Here is a 27,606-nt window from a genome sequence, read left to right as displayed (position 1 = left end):
GGGTCAAAGTTAATCCTTTTCAGAAAACTCTTTAAAACAAAAAAAAGGGGGGGGGGGGTTGTCAGTAATATAGGCATGTGGAGGGTTGTTTTTTGATATTTGAAGGTTGCTAATCACAAATATAATAAATTTGTTGATATTTGGTTCTTTATCAGTTGTCCTGGCCCGCTAAACACCACTCTCAGAAGGTTAAAAATGCCAAATATAAGCATGTGGGGTATAGCTTTAGGCTATTTCAAGGTCAGTGATTATGAATGTGATTCTATTTTTGATCCTTTAGTAGGAATCTGTCATTAGTGGAGTGTCACGTTTCACTTAAATTGATAAATATTTTGCATGTCTTTATGTAGCTTTTTCACCATGTCTTGTGACTTGTCTCCATTATGAATGCAGCCTATGATGGACAAGTCATCTTAAAATTTTTGTAGTTGGCAAGCACTGGTATTGTGCTGGAAATCTGCTGTGTACAGTGTGAACGGGAAGAAAGACCGGACAGTTCCCTGAAGTGCTCCAGTATTACACACCGCCATTTCTGACACACGTGTGTCTTTTTTTTTTTTTCACTTAAATAGGTTAAAGAAATACTTCAGGAAAATGGAGCAGTGCACACAGAAGAAATTCTGTTCCACGACAGTGAGCTTTTGAATTGAAGACAGAATTCTTGACCAATGAATGAGGGGGAGAGGCGGGCCTTCAATTTAAGAGCTTACGCTTCCTCTGCATTCACTTCTCTGGTTTTCCATATTTCTTTACAAAATCTCACGTTACTCATGTCACATAATCCACAGGTGATGTCATCCAGTTTTATTCTCCCAATGCCCAAAACACATGCATTTTTTTGCTTAAATATTGGGATCAAGCTTTTGAATTGAGTACCCATCTTTCACCTAATTAGCTGGTATGTTTGTAATTGATTCTACCAATTTTCCACAGATCTGTTTTCACTTTAATTTTCAAGTGACAAGACAGCCAAACAAAATCCATTGGGATGCAATGTTGTGAAAACGTTCAAGAGGGTTACTATATTTTATAGGCACTGTATCATCCAAATGATGTGTGGACCGGATCAGATTTGTCGACACTTTTATGTTCAAAGATTTTATTACAACCGATCATTCCTAAAGAGCATACACAAGTCTTAATGAGAACTGCTGGTTCCTTTCTTCTTTGTATTTTGGTATTAATTGGCAGCTCACTCAGAAATGAGAAGCAATTAAAACAGAGAACGCAGCTGTTCACAACCCAGAGAGGCAATTAAGGGTTGGTAATTTGAATAAGCGAGTGCCCTGAAATGAATCACAGCAAAGCTGCTCAAGTGATGATTGCTTCAGCAGCCATAATTGGCTTCTAATTACAAAGCGGAGGTGGAACAAAAAACCTGAGGCCCACCAGGACTGAACTTGAGCACGTTACTCTAGATAAGATGCAGACACAGTGTGAGCAGTAATTAGCACGTTAGATTACATCAGTGGGCTTCACGTTCAGTATTGTGGTACTCCTGCGGCTGCAGGTTTTGTCTCAATCAACATTTTTGTTTTTTATTAAATGATAGATAGATAGATAGATAGATAGATAGATACTTTATTAATCCCAGGGGGAAATTCACATACTCCAGCAGCAAAAAATATTAAATTAAAGAGTAATAAAAAAAATGCAGGTAAAAATGGGCCTCTATCTTAATTATTCCAGCTGTTAATTTACAGTTTCATTGTTGAGGTTTAAAAATTGGGTTTGCTAAATTTTAGTGGAAAGAGTAAACATGTTACTTTGAGATAATTATGCTGCTATTTTTTATTGTGTCATGAGGATGGTGTAGAAATATTATGATAAAATGTGCATTTTTATGAACCGATTGTTGTAATTATTACAGGTTATAACTAATATTGATAAAATCTTATAAACTGACTAGTCAGCCAGCCTGGGGAAATACAGGTGAGACATTAGCTATGCCCTGAAATAGAAGGGATAAGTAAAATTTATGACACCCCTTCTTCTACCTCCAGGGTGAAAGCCTGGGCTAGAATGGCAGTGGGACTGGAGGACCAAGTTGTGCCTGAATGGGATTGGTATGAAGTGGGGAGTTGATATATACATTATAGATAAATAGAATAAACCAAGGAAGATAAAGACAGAGGTAATGAAGAAATGCTCTCTCTGCCATTTTCCACACTGAGAAGATCACCTCTTTCCCAGCAGCCATATTCAGACATGCTTGCTACTCGGTCCTATGTAAATGATGAGCTCGCTGTGAAGAGACGCGAGTGTGCTACCAGTTTATGAGCTGCCTGAAACCACACACCTAGCACTGTCGGGTTGTATGGTTTACCAAGCTACAATGCATTTACTTTATATTTATGGCTCTAGTTATCCTATTTGAACAATAAAACATTTTCTATTACACATTAATAAATGTGTAACTTACCTCCTGTGTGTTTCAGTGTTGTAATTTACTGGAGCTACATACAGTATGTAAAAAGGAAAGTGGTAGTGCTGAACTACCATACTGAGTGGTAAGAGTATGGGATTTGAGGCATTCTTTTAAGGTCTACATGATAAAGAGTATTAAGTGAAATAGGGTCACAGTGAGACCCCAGCATGACAAAACAGGCATGAACAACACACAGATATCCCCCAATACAACGTATACCTACAAGTTGACATACCTTGATCCTTGACAATAACTTAAGCACTTTCCAACCAGAGGAACGTTTTTCATGAACTAGGAATTTTTCAGAAACTCAGGAACTTTTGTAGCATTCCCACTACAGATACTCGGGTCCTTTGTAATTCCTGGTAGGTAGATGCTGGTACTATTTTTTTTTTTTAGATCCTATTCCTATTCGTTTAATTTAATGAAGAAATGTCGTGGGTGGAGCTCGAGTGATGAAATTCGGTAAGTAGTTGACCACACGTACTGGCACTATCTTACAAATCTGTTAGTGGTTTGGGCTTGATATATTGACAGAGGTTAGAGGTTAGGAGCACGCACTGATACAGCGCATTACCGCACCCACCACACGACATACCAACTCAGGATCCAGATTAGGCAGTGAAGAACAAGAAAACTACCGGCAACATCAAGTAAAATTGAATTTTATTTTTCATGTTCAAATTATAGATACAGTATAATATGTGGTGAAATGCTTAGTTGCTCAGAACCAATGACTGTACCTTTTGAGAAATATACAAAAGGACAATAACAATAATACATGAATTTATAAATATCAAAAATCATTAATAGAATTTTGGTAAAGCTTTAGGTACTGTAAAAATGCTTCTGTTAATCATTTACTCTTATGCATCAAGACCTTACCAAAAGCTTGTTTTGGTCTGAATGACTGAGATGGTGGTGGGGAGCTGTGACCATTTAAGGTTGACACTGTCTGTTGGTAGACATCTGCAAACTAAATTGTTAAACTGACCTCTCATCCCTCACACAATGGAACATTTTGAGATTCGGGAGACTTATGGAAAAGCAGGCAAGAAAATGAAGTGATGAACGTAATTTTTGTGCTCCATTGTAACAAAAGTAATGTTTACTCCTCAATATGGACATGTCCTTTTATTATACTTGTCTCGGTGTAACACCTACACTATGACGTCATAGATCTAAGTTGTCTTGTTCCACAACTCTCTTATTTCAGAGTGCATCTCCTGATATTTTGTTATTGGTATCTCATCATTAACAGAAATGAGTTGGGACTGATACTCAAGTCTCTTTTTTCTTTTTTTTTAATAAATTTTATTTATATAGCGCATTTCCCATGCTGGGCGGCACGGTGGTGCAGTGGGTAGTGCTGCTGCCTCGCAGTTGGGAGACCTGGGGACCCGGGTTCGCTTCCCGGGTCCTCCCTGCGTGGAGTTTGCATGTTCTCCCCGTGTCTGCGTGGGTTTCCTCCGGGCGCTCCGGTTTCCTCCCACAGTCCAAAGACATGCAGGTTAGGTGGATTGGTGATTCTAAATTGGCCCTAGTGTGTGCTTGGTGTGTGGGTGTGTTTGTGTGTGTCCTGCGGTGGGTTGGCGCCCTGCCCAGGATTGGTTCCTGCCTTGTGCCCTGTGTTGGCTGGGATTGGCTCCAGCAGACCCCCGTGACCCTGTGTTCGGATTCAGCGGGTTGGAAAATGGATGGATGGATGGATGGATTTCCCATGCTCAAGGCACTTCACAGAGTTTAAGAAAGAACGGCAGGGTATACAGTATATAGCATTGTACAAACCAGATAAATAAATAAAGAAGAGTAAGAGTAATGGAAAATCGTGTTTTGTGTATCTTTATGCAAAATCTTTTATAGTTAATTTTTTGCTTATATTTTGAAGGAACCAAGAAAGATTTATGTCAGCTTCTTTGGAGTTGGCATAGGTGACAAGTACAATGAACCTGAGATTTCCTCAAAGGTTGGATGTTTATTCTGATCACTGGTCTACAGAAAAATATTTTTTGTTTGCTTCTGGGAACTTCAGAGCAGCTCTTTATTAAGTTTTTTACACTGATTTCATATATGAAATTAGAATTAAGCTCGCACGTCAGGTTTTTAAAATACACATCATTGACGTTTTGACACTTTTGAATATTAATATATGAACACAATATCTGGAGTTTGGACTATGTCCAAACAAAATTGTTTTGTTTGTTCTGAGAATCGGCATTTGTGGACACATATTAACCAAGGTGTGCATTGCTAAAGGTCAGAAAATTATTATAAAAAGGCAGGTCTGGAAAGAAACAGCATGCACATGTGAACCTTGCGGCAGGGCTCTGTCTGTGTGTGTGGCAATAAAGAAATCCTTAATTGGGACAACTAAAGATATAAAGTATCTGTAAGTTATTTTATTTACAGTGGTGTGAAAAACTATTTGCCCCCTTCCTGATTTCTTATTCTTTTGCATGTTTGTCACACAAAATGTTTCTGATCATCAAACACATTTAACCATTAGTCAAATATAACACAAGTAAACACAAAATGCAGTTTTTAAATGATGGTTTTTATTATTTAGGGAGAAAAAAAATCCAAACCTACATGGCCCTGTGTGAAAAAGTAATTGCCCCCTTGTTAAAAAATAACCTGACTGTGGTGTATCACACCTGAGTTCAATTTCCGTAGCCACCCCCAGGCCTGATTACTGCCACACCTGTTTCAATCAAGAAATCACTTAAATCGGAGCTGCCTGACACAGAGAAGTAGACCAAAAGCACCTCAAAAGCTAGACATCATGCCAAGATCCAAAGAAATTCAGGAACAAATGAGAACAGAAGTAATTGAGATCTATCAGTCTGGTAAAGGTTATAAAGCCATTTCTAAAGCTTTGGGACTCCAGCGAACCACAGTGAGAGCCATTATCCACAAATGGCAAAAACATGGAACAGTGGTGAACCTTCCCAGGAGTGGCCGGCCGACCAAAATTACCCCAAGAGCGCAGAGACGACTCATCCGAGAGGTCACAAAAGACCCCAGGACAACGTCTAAAGAACTGCAGGCCTCACTTGCCTCAATTAAGGTCAGTGTTCACGACTCCACCATAAGAAAGAGACTGGGCAAAAACGGCCTGCATGGCAGATTTCCAAGACGCAAACCACTGTTAAGCAAAAAGAACATTAGGGCTCGTCTCAATTTTGCTAAGAAACATCTCAATGATTGCCAAGACTTTTGGGAAAATACCTTGTGGACTGATGAGTCAAAAGTTGAACTTTTTGGAAGGCAAACGTCCCGTTACATCTGGCGTAAAAGGAACACAGCATTTCAGAAAAAGAACATCATACCAACAGTAAAATATGGTGGTGGTACTGTGATGGTCTGGGGTTGTTTTGCTGCTTCAGGACCTGGAAGGCTTGCTGTGATAGATGGAACCATGAATTCTACTGTCTACCAAAAAATCCTGAAGGAGAATGTCCGGCCATCTGTTCGTCAACTCAAGCTGAAGCGATCTTGGGTGCTGCAACAGGACAATGACCCAAAACACACCAGCAAATCCACCTCTGAATGGCTGAAGAAAAACAAAATGAAGACTTTGGAGTGGCTTAGTCAAAGTCCTGACCTGAATCCAATTGAGATGCTATGGCATGACCTTAAAAAGGTGGTTCATGCTAGAAAACCCTCAAATAAAGCTGAATTACAACAATTTTGCAAAGATGAGTGGGCCAAAATTCCTCCAGAGCGCTGTAAAAGACTCATTGCAAGTTATCGCAAACGCTTGATTGCAGTTATTGCTGCTAAGGGTGGCCCAACCAGTTATTAGGTTCAGGGGGCAATTACTTTTTCACACAGGGCCATGTAGGTTTGGATTTTTTTTTCTCCCTAAATAATAAAAACCACTATTTACAAACTGCATTTTGTGTTTACTTGTGTTATATTTGACTAATGGTTAAATGTGTTTGATGATCAGAAACATTTTGTGTGACAAACATGCAAAAGAATAAGAAATCAGGAAGGGGGCAAATAGTTTTTCACACCACTGTATGCAAACTCTTACTGAATACCTTCAGTTGGCGGCAGCCATGGGATTCAAGTCTGGTAGTCTCAGACCTTTCAACAATTGCATGGTGTATTATTTCTCTTGAATTCTCATTTGTAATTATTGCTTATCAGATAACTAAAAAAGTTTAGTCCTCAATCTGGACAACTATACAGCCACTTACCTCTGCAGCTTTAAAGGTCATCTCATATTCAGAACTCTTGGGAAAACTTTGAAAATATCCACCCACCTGAAAACATTCTAACATTTCAGAGCAAGACTAATATCTCTCTTTGTGACTGTTTTGAAAATAATTTAATTTCCGTTTCTGTCTGCTCTTACAATGCATGCATGCTCTTCAAATTTAGGTTCCATCTCAGGAAGTCCTTCTTCAGGAGGTGCTGAATTTAGCTCAATATATGAACAGTCGTCTGAACAAATCAGCCTGCCTTTATCAGGTACAAACGGTGGACCCTGTGTATCTACCCTTTAATTTTTCACTCAAAAAGAAATCTCTACCCATTTGCTGGTGAATTTACAGTCAAAGCTTCTGCAGCCATTGTTTCATTGTCCATCAGAGCAAGGGTCTTTTCCATTATCACCAATTTTATCATGACTTGATTTCAAATTACTTATCTGCCAGAAATGATTTTGTTACAATAACTATAATCATACTGCTTTGTCACATCATACTAAAGAGGACTCCAGGTTGGAACTGCTGACAAAGGGGCTTCAAAGAAGTCATGAATGCTTGTATCAATGTGATATTTCTGGTTTTTGTTTCACAACTGAGAAAAGTGAAGGAGCTTGAATTTGTTCTGAAGGCCCTACAGGAGAGAGTTAAAGGTTATTTCAAAGGCAAAAAGAAAATAAGGTAAAAGACAAAAGCCTTCAACGGATATGTCGTATAAATTGATACACACACAGTACGTACAGATTGAGAGAGAGAGAATTTCTTCCTGACCCAGAAGTGTAGACTCCAAGTGGGCCTCTATATGACTTTTACTGAGGAGAGGTTTCAGCCTCGCTTCTCTGCCATATAGCCCAGCTCAGTGGAGTGTTAAGTGATGGTTGTCCTCCTGGAAGTTTCTCTAATCTCAGCACAGGTCCTCCGAAGCTCAGCCACAGTGACCACTAGGTTCTTGATCACCTGTCTTACCAATGATTTCTCAGTTTGGCTGGGCAGCCAGTAGCTCTGCTCATGGTCACCTTCAATGCTACAGACATTTTTGTAGCCTTCCCCAAATCTTTGCCTTGATAAAGGAACTATCCCATCTCTAAGCTCTGTAGAGGATTCTGTCGACCTCATGGCTTAGATATCTTTCAACTGTGAGACCATCCAGAGAGGTGTGTGTTTTTCCTAATCATTTCCTGTCAATTGAACTGACCACAGGTGGATTTCAAACAAGGTGGTGGAAACGTCTCAATGATGAGCAACAGAATGGGATGTACCTGAACCAAATTGTAAGTGTCATAACAAAGCACAAGGCAGTAGCACCTTCTAGAATCTTTGTATTTACAATAGTGGAAGAGATTTTAGTTATGAAAATAAATTCTATTTATTTGCTACTTTGAAAGCTCAGCCAATGAGAAACAAAAATCCAAAGAATTAAGAGGGATTCCCAAACTTTTTCATATGACTGTATTTCTGATGCGCCACATGTTGGAATGACAGAAACATTGCAAATGAACAGTAGATAGATAGAAATTGTAGTATAGTAGGTAGGATAGATATTAATTTTAGTATAGTAGGCAGGATTTGATAGATAGATAGATAGATAGATAGATAGATAGATAGATAGATAGATAGATAGATAGATAGATAGATAGATAGATAGATAGATAGATTTTATTTATCCATGAACTAAACTAAAATAAGTTTGTTTCTCTATGTAATTCATTAAACATTCATGTAGCCTTAAGCCACATTTGATGTATGTGCCTTATCAGGAATTTATAAATCACTCTTTATCCATTTTATATCTGCTATGGCCAGTCTATAAATATTTTATTAACTCTTTCAGGCCTGATGTTGACTTTTAATGAAATTGAGGGGTAGAGGACTGTAATCGCTGTAAACTGCGACAAAACTCGCCCATACGTTTTAATTCAACTCTATTTGCTAGAAGGAAAGTTAAGTAGTCTTTGCTGATTTAACCTCAACTTCCGAAGAGGAAACAACCTCTAAAATGACATCGACATCTGGCCAGAGACCAAAGCGAATGTGTAAATTAAAATACTCCAAGGAAATTTTACGTATTATTACTGAACTGGACTCTGACTTGTTGGACTTAGAATTTGATGTACAGTGGTGTGAAAAACTATTTGCCCCCTTCCTGATTTCTTATTCTTTTGCATGTTTGTCACACAAAATGTTTCTGATCATCAAACACATTTAACCATTAGTCAAATATAACACAAGTAAACACAAAATGCAGTTTGTAAATGGTGGTTTTTATTATTTAGGGAGAAAAAAAAATCCAAACCTACATGGCCCTGTGTGAAAAAGTAATTGCCCCCTGAACCTAATAACTGGTTGGGCCACCCTTAGCAGCAATAACTGCAATCAAGCGTTTGCGATAACTTGCAATGAGTTTTTTACAGCACTCTGGAGGAATTTTGGGCCACTCATCTTTGCAAAATTGTTGTAATTCAGCTTTATTTGAGAGTTTTCTAGCATGAACCACCTTTTTAAGGTCATGCCATAGCATCTCAATTGGATTCAGGTCAGGACTTTGACTAGGCCACTCCAAAGTCTTCATTTTGTTTTTCCTCAGCCATTCAGAGGTGGATTTGCTGGTGTGTTTTGGGTCATTGTCCTGTTGCAGCACCCAAGATCGCTTCAGCTTGAGTTGACGAACAGATGGCCGGACATTCTCCTTCAGGATTTTTTGGTAGACAGTAGAATTCATGGTTCCATCTATCACAGCAAGCCTTCCAGGTCCTGAAGCAGCAAAACATCCCCAGACCATCACACTACCACCACCATATTTTACTGTTGGTATGATGTTCTTTTTCTGAAATGCTGTGTTCCTTTTACGCCAGATGTAACGGGACATTTGCCTTCCAAAAAGTTCAACTTTTGACTCATCAGTCCACAAGGTATTTTCCCAAAAGTCTTGGCAATCATTGAGATGTTTCTTAGCAAAATTGAGACGAGCCCTAATGTTCTTTTTGCTTAACAGTGGTTTGCGTCTTGGAAATCTGCCATGCAGGCCGTTTTTGCCCAGTCTCTTTCTTATGGTGGAGTCGTGAACACTGACCTTAATTGAGGCAAGTGAGGCCTGCAGTTCTTTAGACGTTGTCCTGGGGTCTTTTGTGACCTCTCGGATGAGTCGTCTCTGCGCTCTTGGGGTAATTTTGGTTGGCCGGCCACTCCTGGGAAGGTTCACCACTGTTCCATGTTTTTGCCATTTGTGGATAATGGCTCTCACTGTGGTTCACTGGAGTCCCAAAGCTTTAGAAATGGCTTTATAACCTTTACCAGACTGATAGATCTCAATTACTTCTGTTCTCATTTGTTCCTGAATTTCTTTGGATCTTGGCATGATGTCTAGCTTTTGAGGTGCTTTTGGTCTACTTCTCTGTGTCAGGCAGCTCCTATTTAAGTGATTTCTTGATTGAAACAGGTGTGGCAGTAATCAGGCCTGGGGGTGGCTACGGAAATTGAACTCAGGTGTGATACACCACAGTTAGGTTATGTTTTAACAAGGGGGCAATTACTTTTTCACACAGGGCCATGTAGGTTTGGATTTTTTTTCTCCCTAAATAATAAAAACCATCATTTAAAAACTGCATTTTGTGTTTACTTGTGTTATATTTGACTAATGGTTAAATGTGTTTGATGATCAGAAACATTTTGTGTGACAAACATGCAAAAGAATAAGAAATCAGGAAGGGGGCAAATAGTTTTTCACACCACTGTAAGTGATCTGGAGATGGCAGTCAAAAGCGAAAGTGAGGGACCAGCATCAGCTGATCGGTCCCCAGCTGATCGTGGTGCTGAACACGTTTGTGTAGTTGATACACCTACAGCAGTATTCTCCTGGGAGGACCACCACTTATGATGACAGGAGGTTCAAACCATATTGCATCACACTGCAACGGCAGCCGGCCCACCGTGCATTCCTGCTGGCCATTGAGGTGCCCCTGTGTGGCCACTGAGATGGCCAGAGATGCCGAACAGACACTGACAGCAGCCACAGTAGGTGGCAACAGACGTTTAATGTTGATTTATGTGTGAAACCATTTTTTTGTGTTCTTTTCAGAAAACTGAAAAAATATTCAGCCCTCTATGCTATGTAGGAAAATAAAAGTAGCAGGAACAGATGTAAAATGCATAATACCAAATTCTGCCACAGCAGCACTGCTAGTTGGCCAAATGCTGCTAAGGAATTGACCCCAATTATAAAAGTAAATGATCACTAGAAATACTAGAACTCTGGAAACAAGTCACTGTCATTTTTTATTGTCTGTATTAGGTCAAAAAGGCTTTTAATACATTTTATAACATGCAAACTGTTAACAGCTAGGTTTAATAGACACCTAAATGTTGGTTCTCTAATGGCATTTTAGTGGGTTGTGTGGTTCCTCTTTGAACCAACAATCAAAAAAAGAACCATTGGTCTGATCCATTCTTCACTAAGAATGAGGGCAAAAGAATAAATTAGTAAAAACATCTTTGAATGAATACTAAATATTTTATTTATTTAAACATTTCAGTTCATTCTTATACCATATGTGTTACATCCATCATCAGGACACTGTGTACAGACATTTAGGATTCTCCTTTTAAGACAAATCTGTCAGTCAAGTCATTATCGTAGAGCACCTAATATAAGATACAGAGAAAAATGTCAACACCTTCAAAACTAGACCACTGCTTGCAAGAAATACGGAGTATCCAGTTTAGTGCACTACACCACCATATGCCGGCTTTCCTTTCCAAAATGATGGTATGAATAACCAAACAATTAGGGTTAGGGATAGGGTTAGGTATGTCTAATTTTAGGAATTTCGGGACAATATAACTCTCTGGGTGAGTTCCCTTATATATTGTGAATTTCCCATTGGGATTAATAAAGTATCTATCTATCTATCTATCTATCTATCTATCTATCTATCTATCTATCTATCTATCTATCTATCTATCTATCTATCTATCTATCTATCTATCTATCTATCTATCTATCTATCTATCTATCTATCTATCTATCTAATAATCCCCCACCTGCCCAAATGTGAGGTGATTGCACTCTCCCTCAGCACATTAGTTTCCCTCCTCCTTTCACCATTTGCTTTATAATAGATCTTATACTGATTGGGTTAGAGTGGACAATGTGGAATTTGATCCTATGCTGGTCCTGGTACAGAAAGCCACAATTCTATCCAAGCAATGTCCACATGCATATTGTGCAATAAATGAAAAAGTACACCCTGAAGACACTGAGTAGGTGTCAGTACCAGTAGTTTTTCATAAAATAACTGATAAACGTAAAGGAAAATCTGCATTAGAAAGTTGCAGGCTGGAAAGCATATTTTATACTGCATTTAGCAGTGTGTGGTCAGCTGGAAGAAAATGTGATTTTGCCATTTTTCATTTCAAATTTTAACTAGGCACATTTGAGAAACACACTTTGTTGGTTTTCAGAAGAGTTGTGAATAACCGTTTATTTCAGCAATAAACAAAATCAAAGCACATCAGGGAGAAAATAAGCAAGCAAGCTTTTTATTATAATACCTTATTAGAGTGAGCAGCATCATAGAAGACTAAGTCACAGTGTTTAGTGCTGTTACTGTACATCACTGCTTTAAGGACACAGGCTTGACTTCCAACTTGGCTTTGTGAAGTTTGGTTGTTCTCCCCAGATTCTTGTCAGATTTCTAAGGGAACTCCAGTTAGGCCAAATAATGGCTGTCAGTGTTCTCTGTGTCAAAGGGTACACTCTGGAATGAATCAGGGTTGGCTCCGACTTTATATCCAGGCCTGCTAGAATACCGAGTCCTGGTCACCTTGTTTTGCGCAAGCAGGTTAGGACAACCGATGGACTTGACGAGTCTTATCCAGTGGACTGTTTCACACTGGAACCAAGTTGTAGTACGCTAATTCCAATTCGAAGAAAATAAATACATTTGCACATTAGAAATACATCCTCCAACCTCTGTCAAGCCAGATCATTAACATCTGGCATCCCAATGATTATCATGCTATTCTTTTCTTTTCTCTTTTAGGTGCTGACACCTAAAACAGCTAAAATGATATCACGTCAACAGGCATCTGCTTGCACTTTCATGCTCATTTTTCAATAGCTGTATCATTTCATTGCTAACGATTGTCCTACCGGCCTTCCAGATTCTGCAATAGTTGAACTACAGTCATGTCACCACCACAATGGTCATGCTAACGCCCTCTATGGGGCACATTAACCAGAGTGTGTCATTATGTTAAGCTCGAATGGAAGATACAGAGAAGGGGTACAACTCCACTAGTAGTACTTGATTACTTTATTTTTTTCATTTCAGTACTCTTTGCTCTCTAGGTGCTAGATTATAGCAAGTAGACACATCTGTACATACAGCAACAATTCAGCAGAGCAATCCCATGAGGGCTGGTCCATACATTTTCCATAAACAATGATTTCCTTATGCTAGGGATAGGGCCTCTGGCCTATTTTCCTTTCTTGTCTATTTTCTGGTGCATAAAACCTTGATGTCTCATCAGACTTCTGCAAACCACATTGCCAACTCGGCAGTATCCCAAAGTGATTGTGCTTGAACAGTCAAGTGCATGCATGCTTCCCAAAGTTCATTAACAATACCACCGCTTACCTAAAGCATTTCAGATCCATATAATGAGTCCAGGCCATGTCTTCTGGTAGTAGGTCACAGTTTCACGTACAGACCAGGTTGCTGGGTGACTCTTTATGAGACCCCAGTACAAGACAGAAGTGCTGAAATCGGGATAGAAGAGTGCAAATTTAACTAACAGCTTGTGAAAAGCCTGTGGTTCACAGTGGCAGGATGGCAACATACAGTATGCTGTCAGTAAGTCACATAATTATATTTATTAAGTAGTTTATGATTTTATACGTTTAATAACTGTGGTGTGTTTATAGGTTTACAGTGGAATAAAACCAAGCTTTAAGGTTGATTGGGTTTCCACTTCAAGAGAAGCTCACCTGCTAATTTAAAAGATAGGCTCAGCAATGGGACGCCCTTTGGTCCTGCTGGAGGTGCTACTGGAGGACAGAAAGAAGTCAAAAACTGAGTGCCATTATGAACAATGTTGTACATCCTCTCTCTGGCGGAATTTAGACAATTTATTATTCAGCAGACATGTGTAGAGAGATACTGCTGGGGGTCTTTCATACCTACAGCAATACATCTTCAGAATGTTTTACTGCGACCGTGGTCTCTTATCATTAGCCACGTCACACCTTTTTTCTTCTTTTTTTTTGTTAATTCATAAGTGTGTTTGAGGGAAGGTTGTTGTTTTTTGTAATAATACTTCTATATTTCTCGAGCTTCTCTAAAAGCAACATTATCTATTCATTCGTTTGCAGTCTTTCTGTTTGTTCGTTGTGGCAGGCGGCTGGCATCCATGCCCAGCCGGGACACCCCTGCACACTATATTCAGGGGGAGCAGCCCTAGACATTGCAATACCTCCCACTGGACGTTAGATGGCCACCCCCCCCCTCCCCAGGGTGGAGCAGTGCCTCAGGTTCCCGCAGGGCTCCCTGGTAATTAGAATTGGGTGCAGCCCTGGGGGTGCCAGGGGGTGCAGTGTTTGGGACTCCTGAGCCCGTATGGGCAGCTTAGTCAACACACCCGGAAGTGCAGCCGGAACTCGGTGATCAAGCGCCTGGAACACTTCCAGGTGAATTATAAAAGGAGCCAGCGACCAACACTCAGTGGCCAGAGTTGGGTGGGAATAGGACAAAGCTTGCTGAGGAGGAGTGGTGGTGCCGACAGGGAAGAGAAGCGCTTTTGTGTTTCATTGTGTGCTGTGGTTGGGACTGTGTATTGCCTGTGGGACACGGGGAAGAAAAATAATTTACACAGGAGGCACGTTTATTTATTTTACACGTGCCTCCCGTGTCCAATCTGTTTCAGGTCGGATGCTGTATAGCGTCATCTTACATCGTTCATTTGTCAAAATGGCGCTCTAACCACCAGCATTTGTGCAAACACATATTTTAATGCAACGGACTCAGACTTAAATCCAACTAAAAAGCTAAAATGAAATTAGAAGCCTATTGCCAGATTTGATCTTACTTCTTAATCATGTTCATATTGATAAATTGAATTGAGAATATATAGTACAGACTAGGGCTGTCAAAAGTATCACAGTATCAATTGTAACATTTTCAAAATTGTTTTCAATACTCACTTTTTATGGCACTAATTCTACAACCTGCATTATGAATGCACCTCCGGTTGACAACTGAGCCATGTAGGGTACCAAAGGGTATGGCTGAGCCCCACTTCCACCCACTCACAGGTGTTAGAAAGACTTTATAGCATCGCAGCCTTCACCGGCAGGCTTAATTGACAAGGAGGGCAGCCATGTTGGCACCTGGAAATACATTGCAAGATACACACAAGCCTGTATATGAGATTTGCCAGTGCACAATACCAGTCTAAGGGGTTCATACAACCAACTTAGCCAAACACTTGAAGGACCCACATGAGAGTTAATATGAAAAATTTGGAGGAGGTATCTTTTTTTTTTTTTTAAATAACAGAAACATTAATCGGGCAGCCCGGTGGTGTAGTGTTAGTGCTGCTGCCTTGCAGTAAGGAGACCAGGGTTTGTGTCCCAGGTCATTTCCACATGGAGTTTGCACGTTCTCCCAGTGTCTGTATGGGCTTCGTCCCACAGTCCGAAGACATGCAGGTTAAAACATGGCCTGTATGTGCGGTTGGAGTATGAGTGCGTGTTCACCCTGTGATGGACTGGCATCCTGTCCAGGGATCTTACTGCCATATGCCCTTTGCTAGCTGCGCTAGACTCCAGCAGACCCCCATGTACCTGTTCAAGACTAAGTGGTTTTAAAAATAACTGATTGAGAAACATTAATCAGTATAAACATGTAAACAGCAGAGTTTGAGCAGGAATGGGACGTTTGTTCTTTTCTACAAGTAATGAAAAGGCTTTTGTAGTCAGTCAAACATTTAACGCATTAAGATGTAGGTCAGTTTTATTCTGTACTGTTCATTCAGGGGCCACACTCTCATGGCTCCATGACTCCTTCTAACTTTAATAACTGTCACTGTGTACATCTGGATGATGTCAATAAATGCTGTCACACACGCACCTGTGCTACGGAAGCACATTGCACCAACGCCAATGAGATGAACTTTGGGACAGCTTTGGTTGAGTCACAGTTTCTAACCTCTCTACCTTTTCCAGCCTAAAAATTGTAGCAACACTTTGCAGTCCATCCCAGAAGCCTTACCCCTTGCTATCGTACTGCAATCTAAGAAACTACATGCCCGGAAAGTCATTTTTTATTCATTGGACTGCGTTTAACGGTACCAGACTGTCCACAAGAGCAACTAAAGCCCAATCACTGAAATGATCTCTTACAGCTTTGTTTCATTATTGCTTTCCTTCATTTTCCTTCGATTTAATTAGCATGGCTGCAATTTAACAGGGATCTCATTGGGGAATTGAAAAAATATTTTTGTCCTGATTCCCTCTATCCACAAAGTACGCTTAGATCAGAGGTGACCAACTCCAGTCCTGGAAGGCCACAATGGCTTCAGGCTTTCATTCTGTTTTCTTAATTAGTGACCAGTTTTTGATAATTAACTTCTTTTGCCTTATTCGTAATTGACTTGCTGTTTAAGATGCAGACCCCTTGATTAGCAGTCAAACAATAAAGAAACACAAAGTGAGCCAACATATGACTAACTAACCTGTGTTCATCATACAACATCTGAAAAATAAAGAAAGGTCAAGGTCTCAGTAATGATGATCCGCTCAGGTCCACAAAATATTTTGATGGTGTTCCTACGAAAAGGAACATCGACCGGTTTGGAAATATCTGCTGTGGCAGGAAGAGAGCATCAGCAAGCTATGGAGGTAAATAAGGGGTTTAATTAACAACAAGAATCATCTTCTATTTAAGAAACTGGTTGGAGTGAGCTTGTCATCTGTTGGCCTACTTCACATCTCATTTTTGTTTGGCTGCCATTTACGGAAAAAAAAACAAAAAACTAAAATCAGTTCAGAGGATGGATGAGGATGAGGATATTGATGGAAAAGTTTAGAGAAGACCAGAAGGAGTTGCATTGCGTCTTTGTGGACCTGGAGAAAGCATATGACAGGGTGCCTCCAGAGGAGCTGTGGTATTGTACGAAGAAGTCGGGAGTGGCAGAGAAGTACGTAAGAGTTGTACAGGATATGTACGAGGGAAGTGTGACAGTGGTGAGGTCTGCGGTAGGAGTGATGGATGCATTCAAGGTGGAGGTGGGATTACATCAGGGATCGGCTCCAAGCCCTTTCTTATTTGCAATGGTGATGAACAGGTTGACAGACCAGATTAGACAGGAATCCCCGTAGACTATGATGTTTGCTGATGACATTGTGATCTGTAGAGATAGTAGGGAGCAGATTGAGGAGACCCTGGATAGGTGGAGATATACTCTAGAGAGGAGAGGAATGAAGGTCAGTAGGAACAAGACAGAATACATGTGTGTAAATGAGAAGGAGGTCAGTGGAATGGTGAGGATGAGGGGAGTAGAGTTGGCGAAGGTGGATGAGTTTAAATACTTGGGATCAACAGTACAGAGTAATGGGGACTGTGAAAGAGAGGTGAAGAAGAGAGTGCAGGCAGGGTGGAATGGGTGGAGAAGAGTGTCAGGAGTGATTTGTGACAGACGGGTATCAGCAAGAGTGAAAGGGAAGGTCTACAGGACGGTAGTGAGACCAGCTATGTTATATGGGTTGGAGACGGTGGCACTGACCAGAAAGCAGGAGACAGAGCTGGAGGTATCAGAGTTAAAGATGTTAAGATTTGCACTGGGCGTGACGAGGATGGACAGGATTAGAAATGAGGACATTAGAGGGTCAGCTCAAGTTGGACGGTTGGGAGACAAAGTCAGAGAGGCGAGATTGTGCTGGTTTGGACATGTGCAGAGGAGAGATGCTGGGTATATTGGGAGAAGGATGCTAAGGATAGAGCTGCCAGGGAAGAGGAAAAGAGGAAGGCCTAAGAGAAGGTTTATGGATGTGGTGAGAGAGGACATGCAGGTGATGGAGGTAACAGAAGAAGACGCAGAGGACAGAAAGATATGGAAGAAAATGATCCACTGTGGCAAACCCTAACGGGAGCAGCTGAAAGAAAAAGAAGAAGAAGAGGATGGAGTCCTTAAAAGCACTGCAATTAAAATGAATGATATAGAAGTCAATTAACAACAGAAACTGCTCCCTGATGAATAAAGTGCCAAGCAGGAAAACCAGCAGCCCTCCAGAATCAGAGTTGGACACCCCTGATTTAGATTTAAAAAACAGTCATCCAGCTAATGGTTGGGATTGTCCACTAGTGATGAATTCGAGAATGCTGAGTTACTCTTCTCTCCGTGTACCTCCATCAAGTTCATTTCTAATGCCGCTAGCTTCAATATCCCTGGGGTCAGATTTTCTTACATTATGTATTTATTAATTATTATTATCATTTTTTATTAATATTATGACATATTGCCTGTTTCTGTTGTCTTTTTACTAGCAAACTACACTTTTCCTCTACTACTGAACTCAAGAAGACCGAACACTGAATTAGCGGCTACAAGAAAGATGACATCGGCAGTTGAGCGAAAATATTGAAGAATGACAATCTGAAACTTTACAGCTTAAATTTAAAAAATACAGCATATTTGCTACTTATTTTCAAATATGAGAAAAATATTTAAAAACTTCGAAACATTTTACATTTGCCCACATTCTGAAAATGATCAATCACTTTTAGCCTTGAACCATATGGCGATGTTGAAGAGATATTTAGCACCACTCTTTTCTAATGCATAAAGAAGCTAATACTCTGGGTTAGATTCAGTGATATCCTAACTCAAGAACTAAGCAAACAGATGCACAACATATCTTGAAGTAGACTAAAGTCATTAGGTCCGCATTTGGCCAACAAATCCAGTGAATTCTCGCTAGGTAGGCTATAAAAAAATGTTGGCTAAGAACTTGTATGGAGTTATAATAAAAGCTATATCATAGAAATTTGTTTTACTGTCCGGATAATCCCACAGAGACACCAAGCTTTAGAGTCCAACATGACCATGTCGTGAAGTTAAGAACTTAACAACTGTGTGATTCTGGATCTTTGTTTATAGACAGATATGATTTTGATATGTGGTGGAAGCACAGAAGATTCAAATACGTTTCTGCTGTCATTAACATTTTGATTACTGTAGGCAGACATGTCTATACACATAGAAACAACTTGGCACTTTACCACCACTGCTTCATGGTCGGAAGCTTCACACTAAAACTGAATACTGAAGAGTATTTTGTTGGGGCGTCATGAAGCAGTCAGAAGTTTTGCAGTGGTTCTTCATTTCATGAATAACTTAAAAACTGCTTCTACCATCCAGAGGATCTTTAGAGTCAGAGCTCTTGTGTTCCTCTGTCCATCTAGGAAGACCATTCAGTCTTGCTCCAGTTTCCTAAATAAGACATCCTTTGTGTTGTGCTCAAGCATGGCCTTCCGATTAAAAGATGGATGGACACTGACCTCTGAAACTCCTCCGCTGATAATTCAACTTGTCCCTTATATTAAGGGATAGATGGAATTTCCAAGCATTGCCCTTCCTTGATAGACAGGTTTTTGTGTCTTCCATCCTTTAATGAGACCACGAAAATGATGAAATTGGATTTCAGTTTTTTTTTTTTTTTTAAATAAATCCAAAATGCAATGGTAGTGATGAATAAATTGTCAAATCGCCTTTAGAATTGCCCTCATGATGGCTTGGTTAAAAGAATTAGGCATCCACTTCTGCCTCATTTGCAGTGCTTGGCTTCTCTCGAAAGTGAATCATCTGGTGCTTTTTGAAAGTTCCCACCTGGGCAAAGCTCTTGTGGCACTGTGGACACGTATACGGCCTTTCTCCAGTATGGATCCTCTGGTGGATTTTAAGCTTACCTGACTCACTAAAACACTTGCCACAGTCTGAACAGCTATATGGCTTCTCCTCAGTGTGAATCCTCTTGTGGATTTTGAGCTTTCCCGATATTATAAAGCTCTTCCCACAATCGGAACAGCTATATGGCTTCTCCCCAGTGTGAGTTCTCAGGTGGATCTTGAACTGTCCAGACTGGCTGAAGCTCTTCCCACATTCGGAGCAACTATACGGCCTCTCTCCCGTGTGTGTCCTCTGGTGGACTTTGAGACCGACTAAATAGCCAAAGGTCTTTCCACATTCATTGCAGCTGTAGGGCTTCTCTCCAGCGTGATGTTTCTGGTGCGATTTAAGGTTCTGGATCTGACTGAAGCTCTTCCCGCATTCTATGCAAGTAAATGGCTTCTCCCCAGTGTGGATCCTCTGGTGCACTTTCAATTTTGTGGATTCATTAAAGCTCTTCCCACATACATTACAAACATGGGGCTTCTCCTCGGTGTGAATCCTCTGGTGTCTCTTCAGCTTTCCTGGAGTGCCAAAGCTCTTGCCACATGCCGGACAGCTGCAAGGTTTGTCGGACACATGAGTTCTCTTGTGTGTTTTGAGCCTCGCTAAGTAGCTGAAGCTCTTCCCACATTCAGGACAGCTGTAAGGCTTATCTTTTCTGCGAGACCTCTTATGAACTTTTGGCAGTTCAGATCCACTCATGCTTTCCCCACATTCAGTTGAAGTATACGATTTATGAGAAGAGTGAACTTGCTGGTGATCATTAAGGTCTGAAACACAACTGAAGGTTTCTCCACACTCCATGCATGCATCATAAGTTTGCAAAGGGCTGTTTGACTCTAGGTGTGCTACAGCCTCAGAGCAGGCATCCTCATTGACTATCTTAAATATTTTGATTTCATCTTCTGGTTGCTCCCATTTAATATCTGCTTCACTGGGTATAACCTCTTGTAGTTTGAGTGCATTTTCTGAAGAAATCTCCATGTCCAAGTGTTCCTCTTTAATGGTAACACATTCCTCACCATTGAGTTTTTCTTTTCTTGCCACAGGTCCTTCTTGCACTTTGTCCGGATGAGACCTCTGTTTAGGGGGTTTTCCATCTATGGACAAATCTATGACCAAGGGATCTTGACATATCCTTTTGCTTTTCATGGTTGTGGGCTCCTCTTGTATGCGATTCATCATCTGAGTCTTTTTCGGAGCAAGTTTGAGTTCATCTGAATCAAGATAAAGAGAGACATGTTAATGGAATACAGTAAACATTATGAGTGTTATGAGCAGGGGTCACCAACTCCAGTCCTGGAGGACCACCATGGCTGCAGGTTTTCTTATTTTAACCCTTTTTTTAATGAGTGCCCTGTTTGTGCTGCTACTTAACTTCTTGTGAATTCATTTTAATTTACTTCTCTTTTAAGATTTTTTCCCCTGAATTTCTTCAGAAATGAAATATGAAGTGAGGGAGCCAATAGATGACCAACTAAGTCAGGGCCTCAAACTCCAACCAATTGCTTAATTAGGTGCCGACTCTTGTTGTTAATTAAACCTGTGGCTTGTTGCTGCTCTCATTGTGTAATAGCATACATTTACAAAACTGTTGATTTTCTCTTTTCTAAGAGCACTGATAAAATATTTTGTGGACCTGAGCAGATCAACATTCCTGAGACCTTCACCTTTCCTTATTTTCAGATATTGTATGATGGACACCAGTTGCTTTGGCTCATATTGTATCTCATTAATGTTTGGCTGCTAATTAAGGAAAAAAGAAACAGTTAAGGGGCCTGAGTCTTCAAGAGCAAGTAAATTAAAATGAATTCAAAAGAAGTTAATTAGCAGCAAAAACAGGTCACTTATTAAGAAAAAGGTTTGAATGAAAACCTGCAGCCATGGTGGTCCTCCAGGACCGGAGCTGGTGACCCCTGGTCATGAGCATTGTAAAGTTAAAGGTAAACATGCCTCCAGTAAATGAACCTAAAGAGAGTGGGAGACTAGTAAAGGAGAACTGGCACAGAGCAGAAAACCAACTGTGGACAGAATGCCAGTTTACCATGGGGCACACTCATGATTACAGTCAGACTCGTTCACAGAGTGTCACTAGTCAAACTAATATGGTTGACTTTCAGGTTATTATTAAAAACATAAAACTGATAAGGTAACTGAACAAGAGAATTAAAGAATGGCTAAATCATTCTGATTTAGAGGAATACTGAACAATACAGGAAGAGATCATAAAAAGCATTTGAAAGGTCAAAAGAGTAACAAGAAAAAAAAAATTGCCAGCAAAGCCAAAACTTTCGGAGTACTTCTCTGGTAAAAAAAAACAATAGAAGAGAATTTAAGAATCCACAGATACACAAAAGGAGAAACCACTGTAGATAAGAAGGAAATATCAAATGAACTGAACAAATATTTCACCCGAGTTATTTGTAAAGTTAGAAACAAATGGAATGTCCTACACAGTAGTAGACAGATTTTAAAATAGAAGTTTAAGTCCCGGGGCGGCATGGTGGCACAGGGGTAGCGCTGCTGCCTCACAGTTAGGAGACCCGAGTTCACTTCCTGGGTTCTCCCTGTGTCTGCGTGGGTTTCCTCCGGGTGCTCCGGTTTCCTCCCACAGTCCAAAGACATGCAGGTTAGGTGCATTGGTGATCCTAAATTGTCCCTAGTGTGTGCTTGGTGTATAGGTGTGTATGTATGTGCCCTGTTGGTGGGCTGGCACCCTACCTGGGGTTTGTTTCCTGCCTTGCGCCATGTGTTGGCTGGGATTGGCTCCAGCAGACCTCCATGACCTTGTAGTTAGGATGTAGCAGGTTGGATAATGGATGGATGTAGTTTAAGTCCCAATACATTGAAGGAAGCAGCCAAGACCTTAATCCCATTGAGAACTTGAGGTCAATCCTCAAGAGGCCAGTGGACAAACAAAAACCCACCAATTCTGATTGTGCAAGAATGGGCTGCCATCAGTCAGGATTGGGTTCCGAAGTTGATTGCCAGGGTGAATTGCAGAGGTCTTGAAAAGCAAAGAAGGGCCAACACTGCAAAGATTGACTATTTGCATGCACTTAATGTAGCTGTCAATAAAAGCATTTGAAACTTATGAAATGCTTGTATTTCTACTTCAGTATACCATAGAAACATCTGACAAAAAGATCTAAAAACACAGAAGCAGCAAACTTTGTGAAAACCAACACTTGTGTCATTCTCAAAATTTTTGGCCACGACTGTACAACAACTTTGAGAGCAAAAGTTAAAAGTTATTGATAAATAAAGGCAAGGAAAACAAGTTGGCCCAGGTTTGCTTCCCAGGTCCTCCTTGCGTGGAGTTTGCATGTTCTCCCCGTGTCTGCATGGATTTCCTCCCACAGTCCAAAGACATGCAGGTTAGGTGCATTGACGATTCTAAATTGTCCCTAGTGTATGCTTGGTGTGTGTGTGTGTGACCTGCGGTGGGCTGGCGCCCTGCCCAGGGTTTGTTTCATGCCTTGTGCCCTGTGTTGGCTGGGATTGGCTCCAGCAGACCCCCGTGACCCTGTAGTTAGGATATAGCGGGTTGGATAATGGATGGATGGATGGATGGAAAACAAGTTCCCAATAAAGTCGGAGTGTTCACTTAAAGTATTTTGCATAATGAAGTGTGTCTCTGCTTAGATATGTTATTTAATAAATAAGGAGTCCCATGGCACACAGGTATACAGAACAAGCATTTAATCATGCAAGCCACATGTATACCTAAACGTATGAAAGCATACAAGTTAAACTATAAGGCCAAACATATGTGGATTCTCCTCCAGTTCACCGAGTAGAGGTGTCTAAAGGGTGGTAGCATCATGTTGTGGGAATGAGGACTAGGAGACTACAGGGGTTCAAGGGAAAAAGTGGAGCTGAGCAAAGTACAGAGATATCCATAATGAAAACCTACTCCAGAACACTCTGGGCCTCAAACTGGGCTGAAGGCTCATCTTCCAATAGGACAATGACCATAAACATAAAGCAAAGACAAGACAGGAGTGGCTTAGGGACAACACTGGGAATGTCCTTAAGTGGCTCAGCCAGACCCATGACTGAAAAGCCCAGTCAAACATCTCTGGAAATGCCTGGAAATAACTGTCCACTGATGGCATCCATCCAGTCCAAGAAAACTTGAGAGGATCCGAAGAAAAGAATGGCACAAAATCCTCAAATCCAAGCGTGTGAGGCTTGACATGTCAGTCCCAGAATTGCTGCCAAAGGGGGCTTCAACAAAGTCCAGAATAAAGGCTCAGTGGAAAATTTCATCTTTTTATTTTTAATAATTTTGTAAAAAAACAAAACCTAATATCCTGTTGTCATTCTTCAATAGTGTGTGTTGCTTGATGAAGACAAAACTGAATTTAAATGATTTTAGCAAAAGTTTGCAAACATAACAAAATGTGAAAAAAGTGAAACAGCTTGATTACTTTATGAAGACACTTTATACCAGTGGTCTTAAACTCCAGTCCTGGAGGGCCGCAGAGGCTGCAGATTTTCATTCTAACCCTTTTTCTTCATTGGTGACCAGTTTTTACTGCTAATTAACTCCTTTTACATTCATTTTAATTGACTTGTTTTTTAAGATTTGTTGCCCTGAATTTCGTCATCGTTCCTCTGAATTGCTTTGTTTCTTTCCTTAAACAGAAATGAAATGTGAAGCGAGTGAGCCAACAGAAGACCAACTAAGTCAGGACCTCAAACTCCAACCAATTTCACTCCAACCAGTTGTTTAATTAGGCGCCGAGTCTCATTATTAATTAAACCCGTTCTTTAATTTCATGGCTTGTTGCTGCTCTCATTGTGCAATAGCAGACATTTTCAAAATTGTTCATTTTTCTTTACTTTTTTAAGAGCAACTGGTAAAACGTTTTGTGGACCTGAGTAGATCAACATTCCTGAGACCTCCACCCTTTTTATTTTCAGATATTGTATGATGGTCACAGTTTTGCTAGTCACGTTGTGGCTCATTTTGTATCTCATTATTGTTTGGCTCCTAATTAAGGAAAAAAGAAACAATTATTGGGTCTGAGTCTTCAAGAGCGAGTCAATTAAAATGAATTCCAAAGAAGTTAATTAGCAGCAAAAAACAGGTCACTAATTATGAAAAGGGTTAAAATGAAAACCTGCAGCCGCTGCGGCCCTCCAGGACTGGAGTTTGAGATCCCTGCTTTATACCATCCATAAATCCATTTTCCAACCTGCTGAATCCGAACACAGGGTCACGGGGGTCTGCTGGAGCCAATCCCAGGGCACAAGGCAGGAACCAATCCGGGGCAGGGTGCCAACCCACCACAGGACACACACAAACACCAAGCACACACTTGGGCCAATTTAGAATCGCCAATGCACCTAACCTGCATGTCTTTGGACTGTGGGAGGAAACCGGAGCGCCCGGAGGAAACCCACGGGGAGAACATGCAAACTCCACGCAGGGAGGACCCGGGAAGCGAACCCGGGTCCCCAGGTCACCCAACTGTGAGGCAGCAGCGCTACCCACTGCGCCACCGTGCCGCCCTGCTTTATACCCATAAAACCAAAACCTAACATTCAGAGCCTAGACAACTTCAGGCGCAAAGTAGGAAACAGATGCAGACCGGGTGCTAGTTAACCAGCCTCATAAAAAGCAAATAAAACATAATAATTCATTGCAGAATACACACTGATCCTTTGTATACAAAATGAACAAACCTAGTTTGCAATTTATGGAATGATCCATTGGCTCTGTGTGTAGACTGGCAGTCTGTTCAGAAGATTGTCCCCGCTTTGTGTCCCATGCTTGCTGAGATAAGCTTCAGGTTCCCCACAACCCTGCTCGGGATGACGTGGATTTGGAAGATGGGTGGATGGATACAAGAGACAGAAATTAGATGCTGGTGAGATCAAAACCGTGCGGCTTTAGGACTGGACTTCATCACCACTGTCCTGTGCTACAAAGCTCCTGTGAACCTTTCAGAATTTAAAATCCAGCAACTTTTCTGCTGCAGTGCTTTTTCCAGGTGCCATAAAGTGCAGAAAGGATTTAAACAAAAACTTGTGATTATTTCTTGAACAGTCCATTGTGATGCATGTGTGCCAGCTGCAAGACAAAGGAGAAAAAAATGCCCACCCCTCATTAAGTTCTCTGCTTTAGTTGCTAGGGATACCGTGGAGGCCGAGGTCATTTGTCTGGTGGGATTTTTTACAAAATCAGCCAATTAAAAAAAAAGAACTGGATGTGCAGCAGTGGGGGCTTGGGAAGTAAAGTTTACAGAGCAAAACGATCTACAGTCATGAATAATAATTTAAAAAAACGCCATGACCGGGCTGCGGTTTGTGCAATAAAAAGGTTCATGCTAAAAGTTACCAAAAGGGGCACATCGCAAATCATCTCCGCCTCCCAACCTCCTTACCTCGATCGCCAATGTCTGCCGTAGGCACACCGTCCAGCAGCTCTAATCGACGTAAGATCAGCATAAAACACTTCTTCTCCTCTTCCAGTTCATCCCCTAGGTGTTCGCTCGTCTCTTCTTGAGCTGCTCGCTCGTTAACCGGGGTCTCCTTCTGGACCCCCAGCCTGTCTTCTGCTCCGGCGCCTCCTCCCGCACGAAGTAGCGGCTCCGCGGGCGATCGCATGTGGATGCCGTCTGCACAGTTCACGTGTCCCGGCTTACATCGGCAGCTTTCCAGTTGTTTCTGCAGCCTTTCGATTTCGCGTGCATATCTGGAGATATCAATGCGTAGATCTCCGATTCTTTTATCAATACAGCCGGCAAATTCGGATACGATTATCTCTGCAGCCGCCTTCACGGCCTCCTCGATTATGAGCGACTCGTAGGTTGCCGGGGAGACTCTTCTCCTCAGCTCTACGTTTTCACGTTTTCTCCCAAAAATGCGGATCTCCGCGGACAGTTTGCTCATGACAGCCCGCGTCGTCGCTCTGGCCGTTTGTTGGATGCTGGAGGTGAGCTGCTCAGTCAGATCGCAGGCTGAGACTCCGATGTCCGCTTTGTTCTCGGCCATGGTTCGCTCTCACCCACCCGATCGCTGTTCTCAGGAGTTTTCCTCACTTCGGCAGTCCTCTCGGCATCGAAACTGCGCTGCTGTGCTGCAGTGGGAGCGACAGGGAACAACTTCCTGCTTTAACGTCGAGTGAATGGAGCGTGTCCCTTCGGGGATAATTAAATATGTCGAGTTTTACATCAAAGCGATCGATGAATATAACATCGGGTTAGTAAATAGGGAAGTTGTAAATCCTCAAAATAACATAGCAGAACACTTCTTAGGAGGATCGTTCTTGATTCTATTTAATACAAATATCCAAAGTCGCACACGCTACAATAAAAATTGATTACAAAAAAATTAAACTGTTCATGACTGTCTGAGAGGCCCTCATTAACTCGGCCCAGTTATGCAGCGCTTCCAGTCTAAGTGTCGCACCGTCTGATGTCGCCTCATTTGCTGTCCTTAATGGAGACAACAATGCCTCTCAAATCGCATGGGATGCGCAAATTAGAAGGACGCAGCGCTCTGTGACACTTTCTCGCAGGCAGTGCTACAATATCCCACCGTTACCATAGAAACAGACACATCCCGGAAGTGCACGCGTCACCTTCAAGTTTGTGCAGCGGCGTCTGGCTGTTTAGCAGTCAGTCCGTTAAAGTGTAGTTATCTATTGGACACTGAAGTCCGCGAGATCAGTATGGATTTTCCGATCCTATCTTTGCACAGTCCAGCATCTATGACAACGCAGAAAAGAAACGCGGAGTGAAGTCTATTACATGCTTGGTAGAAAATACGAAGGGGGGTTAGGGGTAGTTTGGAAAACTGGATCAAACACAGGGAGTGAAGGCTTATGGTGAGGGGCACATTTTCATAATGAGGTGATGTTAAATGTGGTGACCCTCAGGGGTCAATACTGGGATCACTGATTAAGAACAACTAGAATATTTGAACAATCTTGAGGAGAACAGGCCATTCGGCTCAACAAAGCTCACCAGTCCTATGTACTTATTTCTTCCAAAAAAACATCAAGTC

At 41.2% G+C, this 27,606-nt stretch overlaps 1 protein-coding gene across 1 annotated transcript; it reads right to left on the bottom strand.

Moving 5' to 3' along the window:
• Positions 1-17,871: 17,871 nt before the first annotated feature.
• On the bottom strand, positions 17,872-27,094 carry LOC114662963 (zinc finger protein 239-like). The gene is made up of 2 exons (XM_028816709.2): positions 25,983-27,094; positions 17,872-20,804 (listed from the first exon to the last, which is right to left on the bottom strand). Exons 1-2 carry the CDS (start codon positions 26,590-26,592, stop codon positions 19,444-19,446), a joined length of 1,971 nt encoding a protein of 656 aa, XP_028672542.1. The 5' UTR covers positions 26,593-27,094; the 3' UTR covers positions 17,872-19,443.
• Positions 27,095-27,606: the final 512 nt, after the last annotated feature.

Source organism: Erpetoichthys calabaricus, chromosome 12 (genome assembly GCF_900747795.2).
Source record: "Erpetoichthys calabaricus chromosome 12, fErpCal1.3, whole genome shotgun sequence".
Lineage (NCBI taxonomy): Eukaryota > Metazoa > Chordata > Cladistia > Polypteriformes > Polypteridae > Erpetoichthys > Erpetoichthys calabaricus.
The sequence above is the reverse complement of the archived record's forward strand: the minus strand, read 5'-3'. Positions and strand labels throughout refer to the sequence as shown.

Excerpts from the sequence above, each read along its gene's own strand:
- LOC114662963 (XM_028816709.2), bottom strand. The coding sequence starts at position 26,592 with ATGGCCGAGAACAAAGCGGACATCGGAGTCTCAGCCTGCGATCTGACT. Across the intron at positions 20,805-25,982 it reads GGCAGACATTGGCGATCGAG|ATGAACTCAAACTTGCTCCG; the intron begins GTAAGGAGGTTG and ends ATCTTGATTCAG.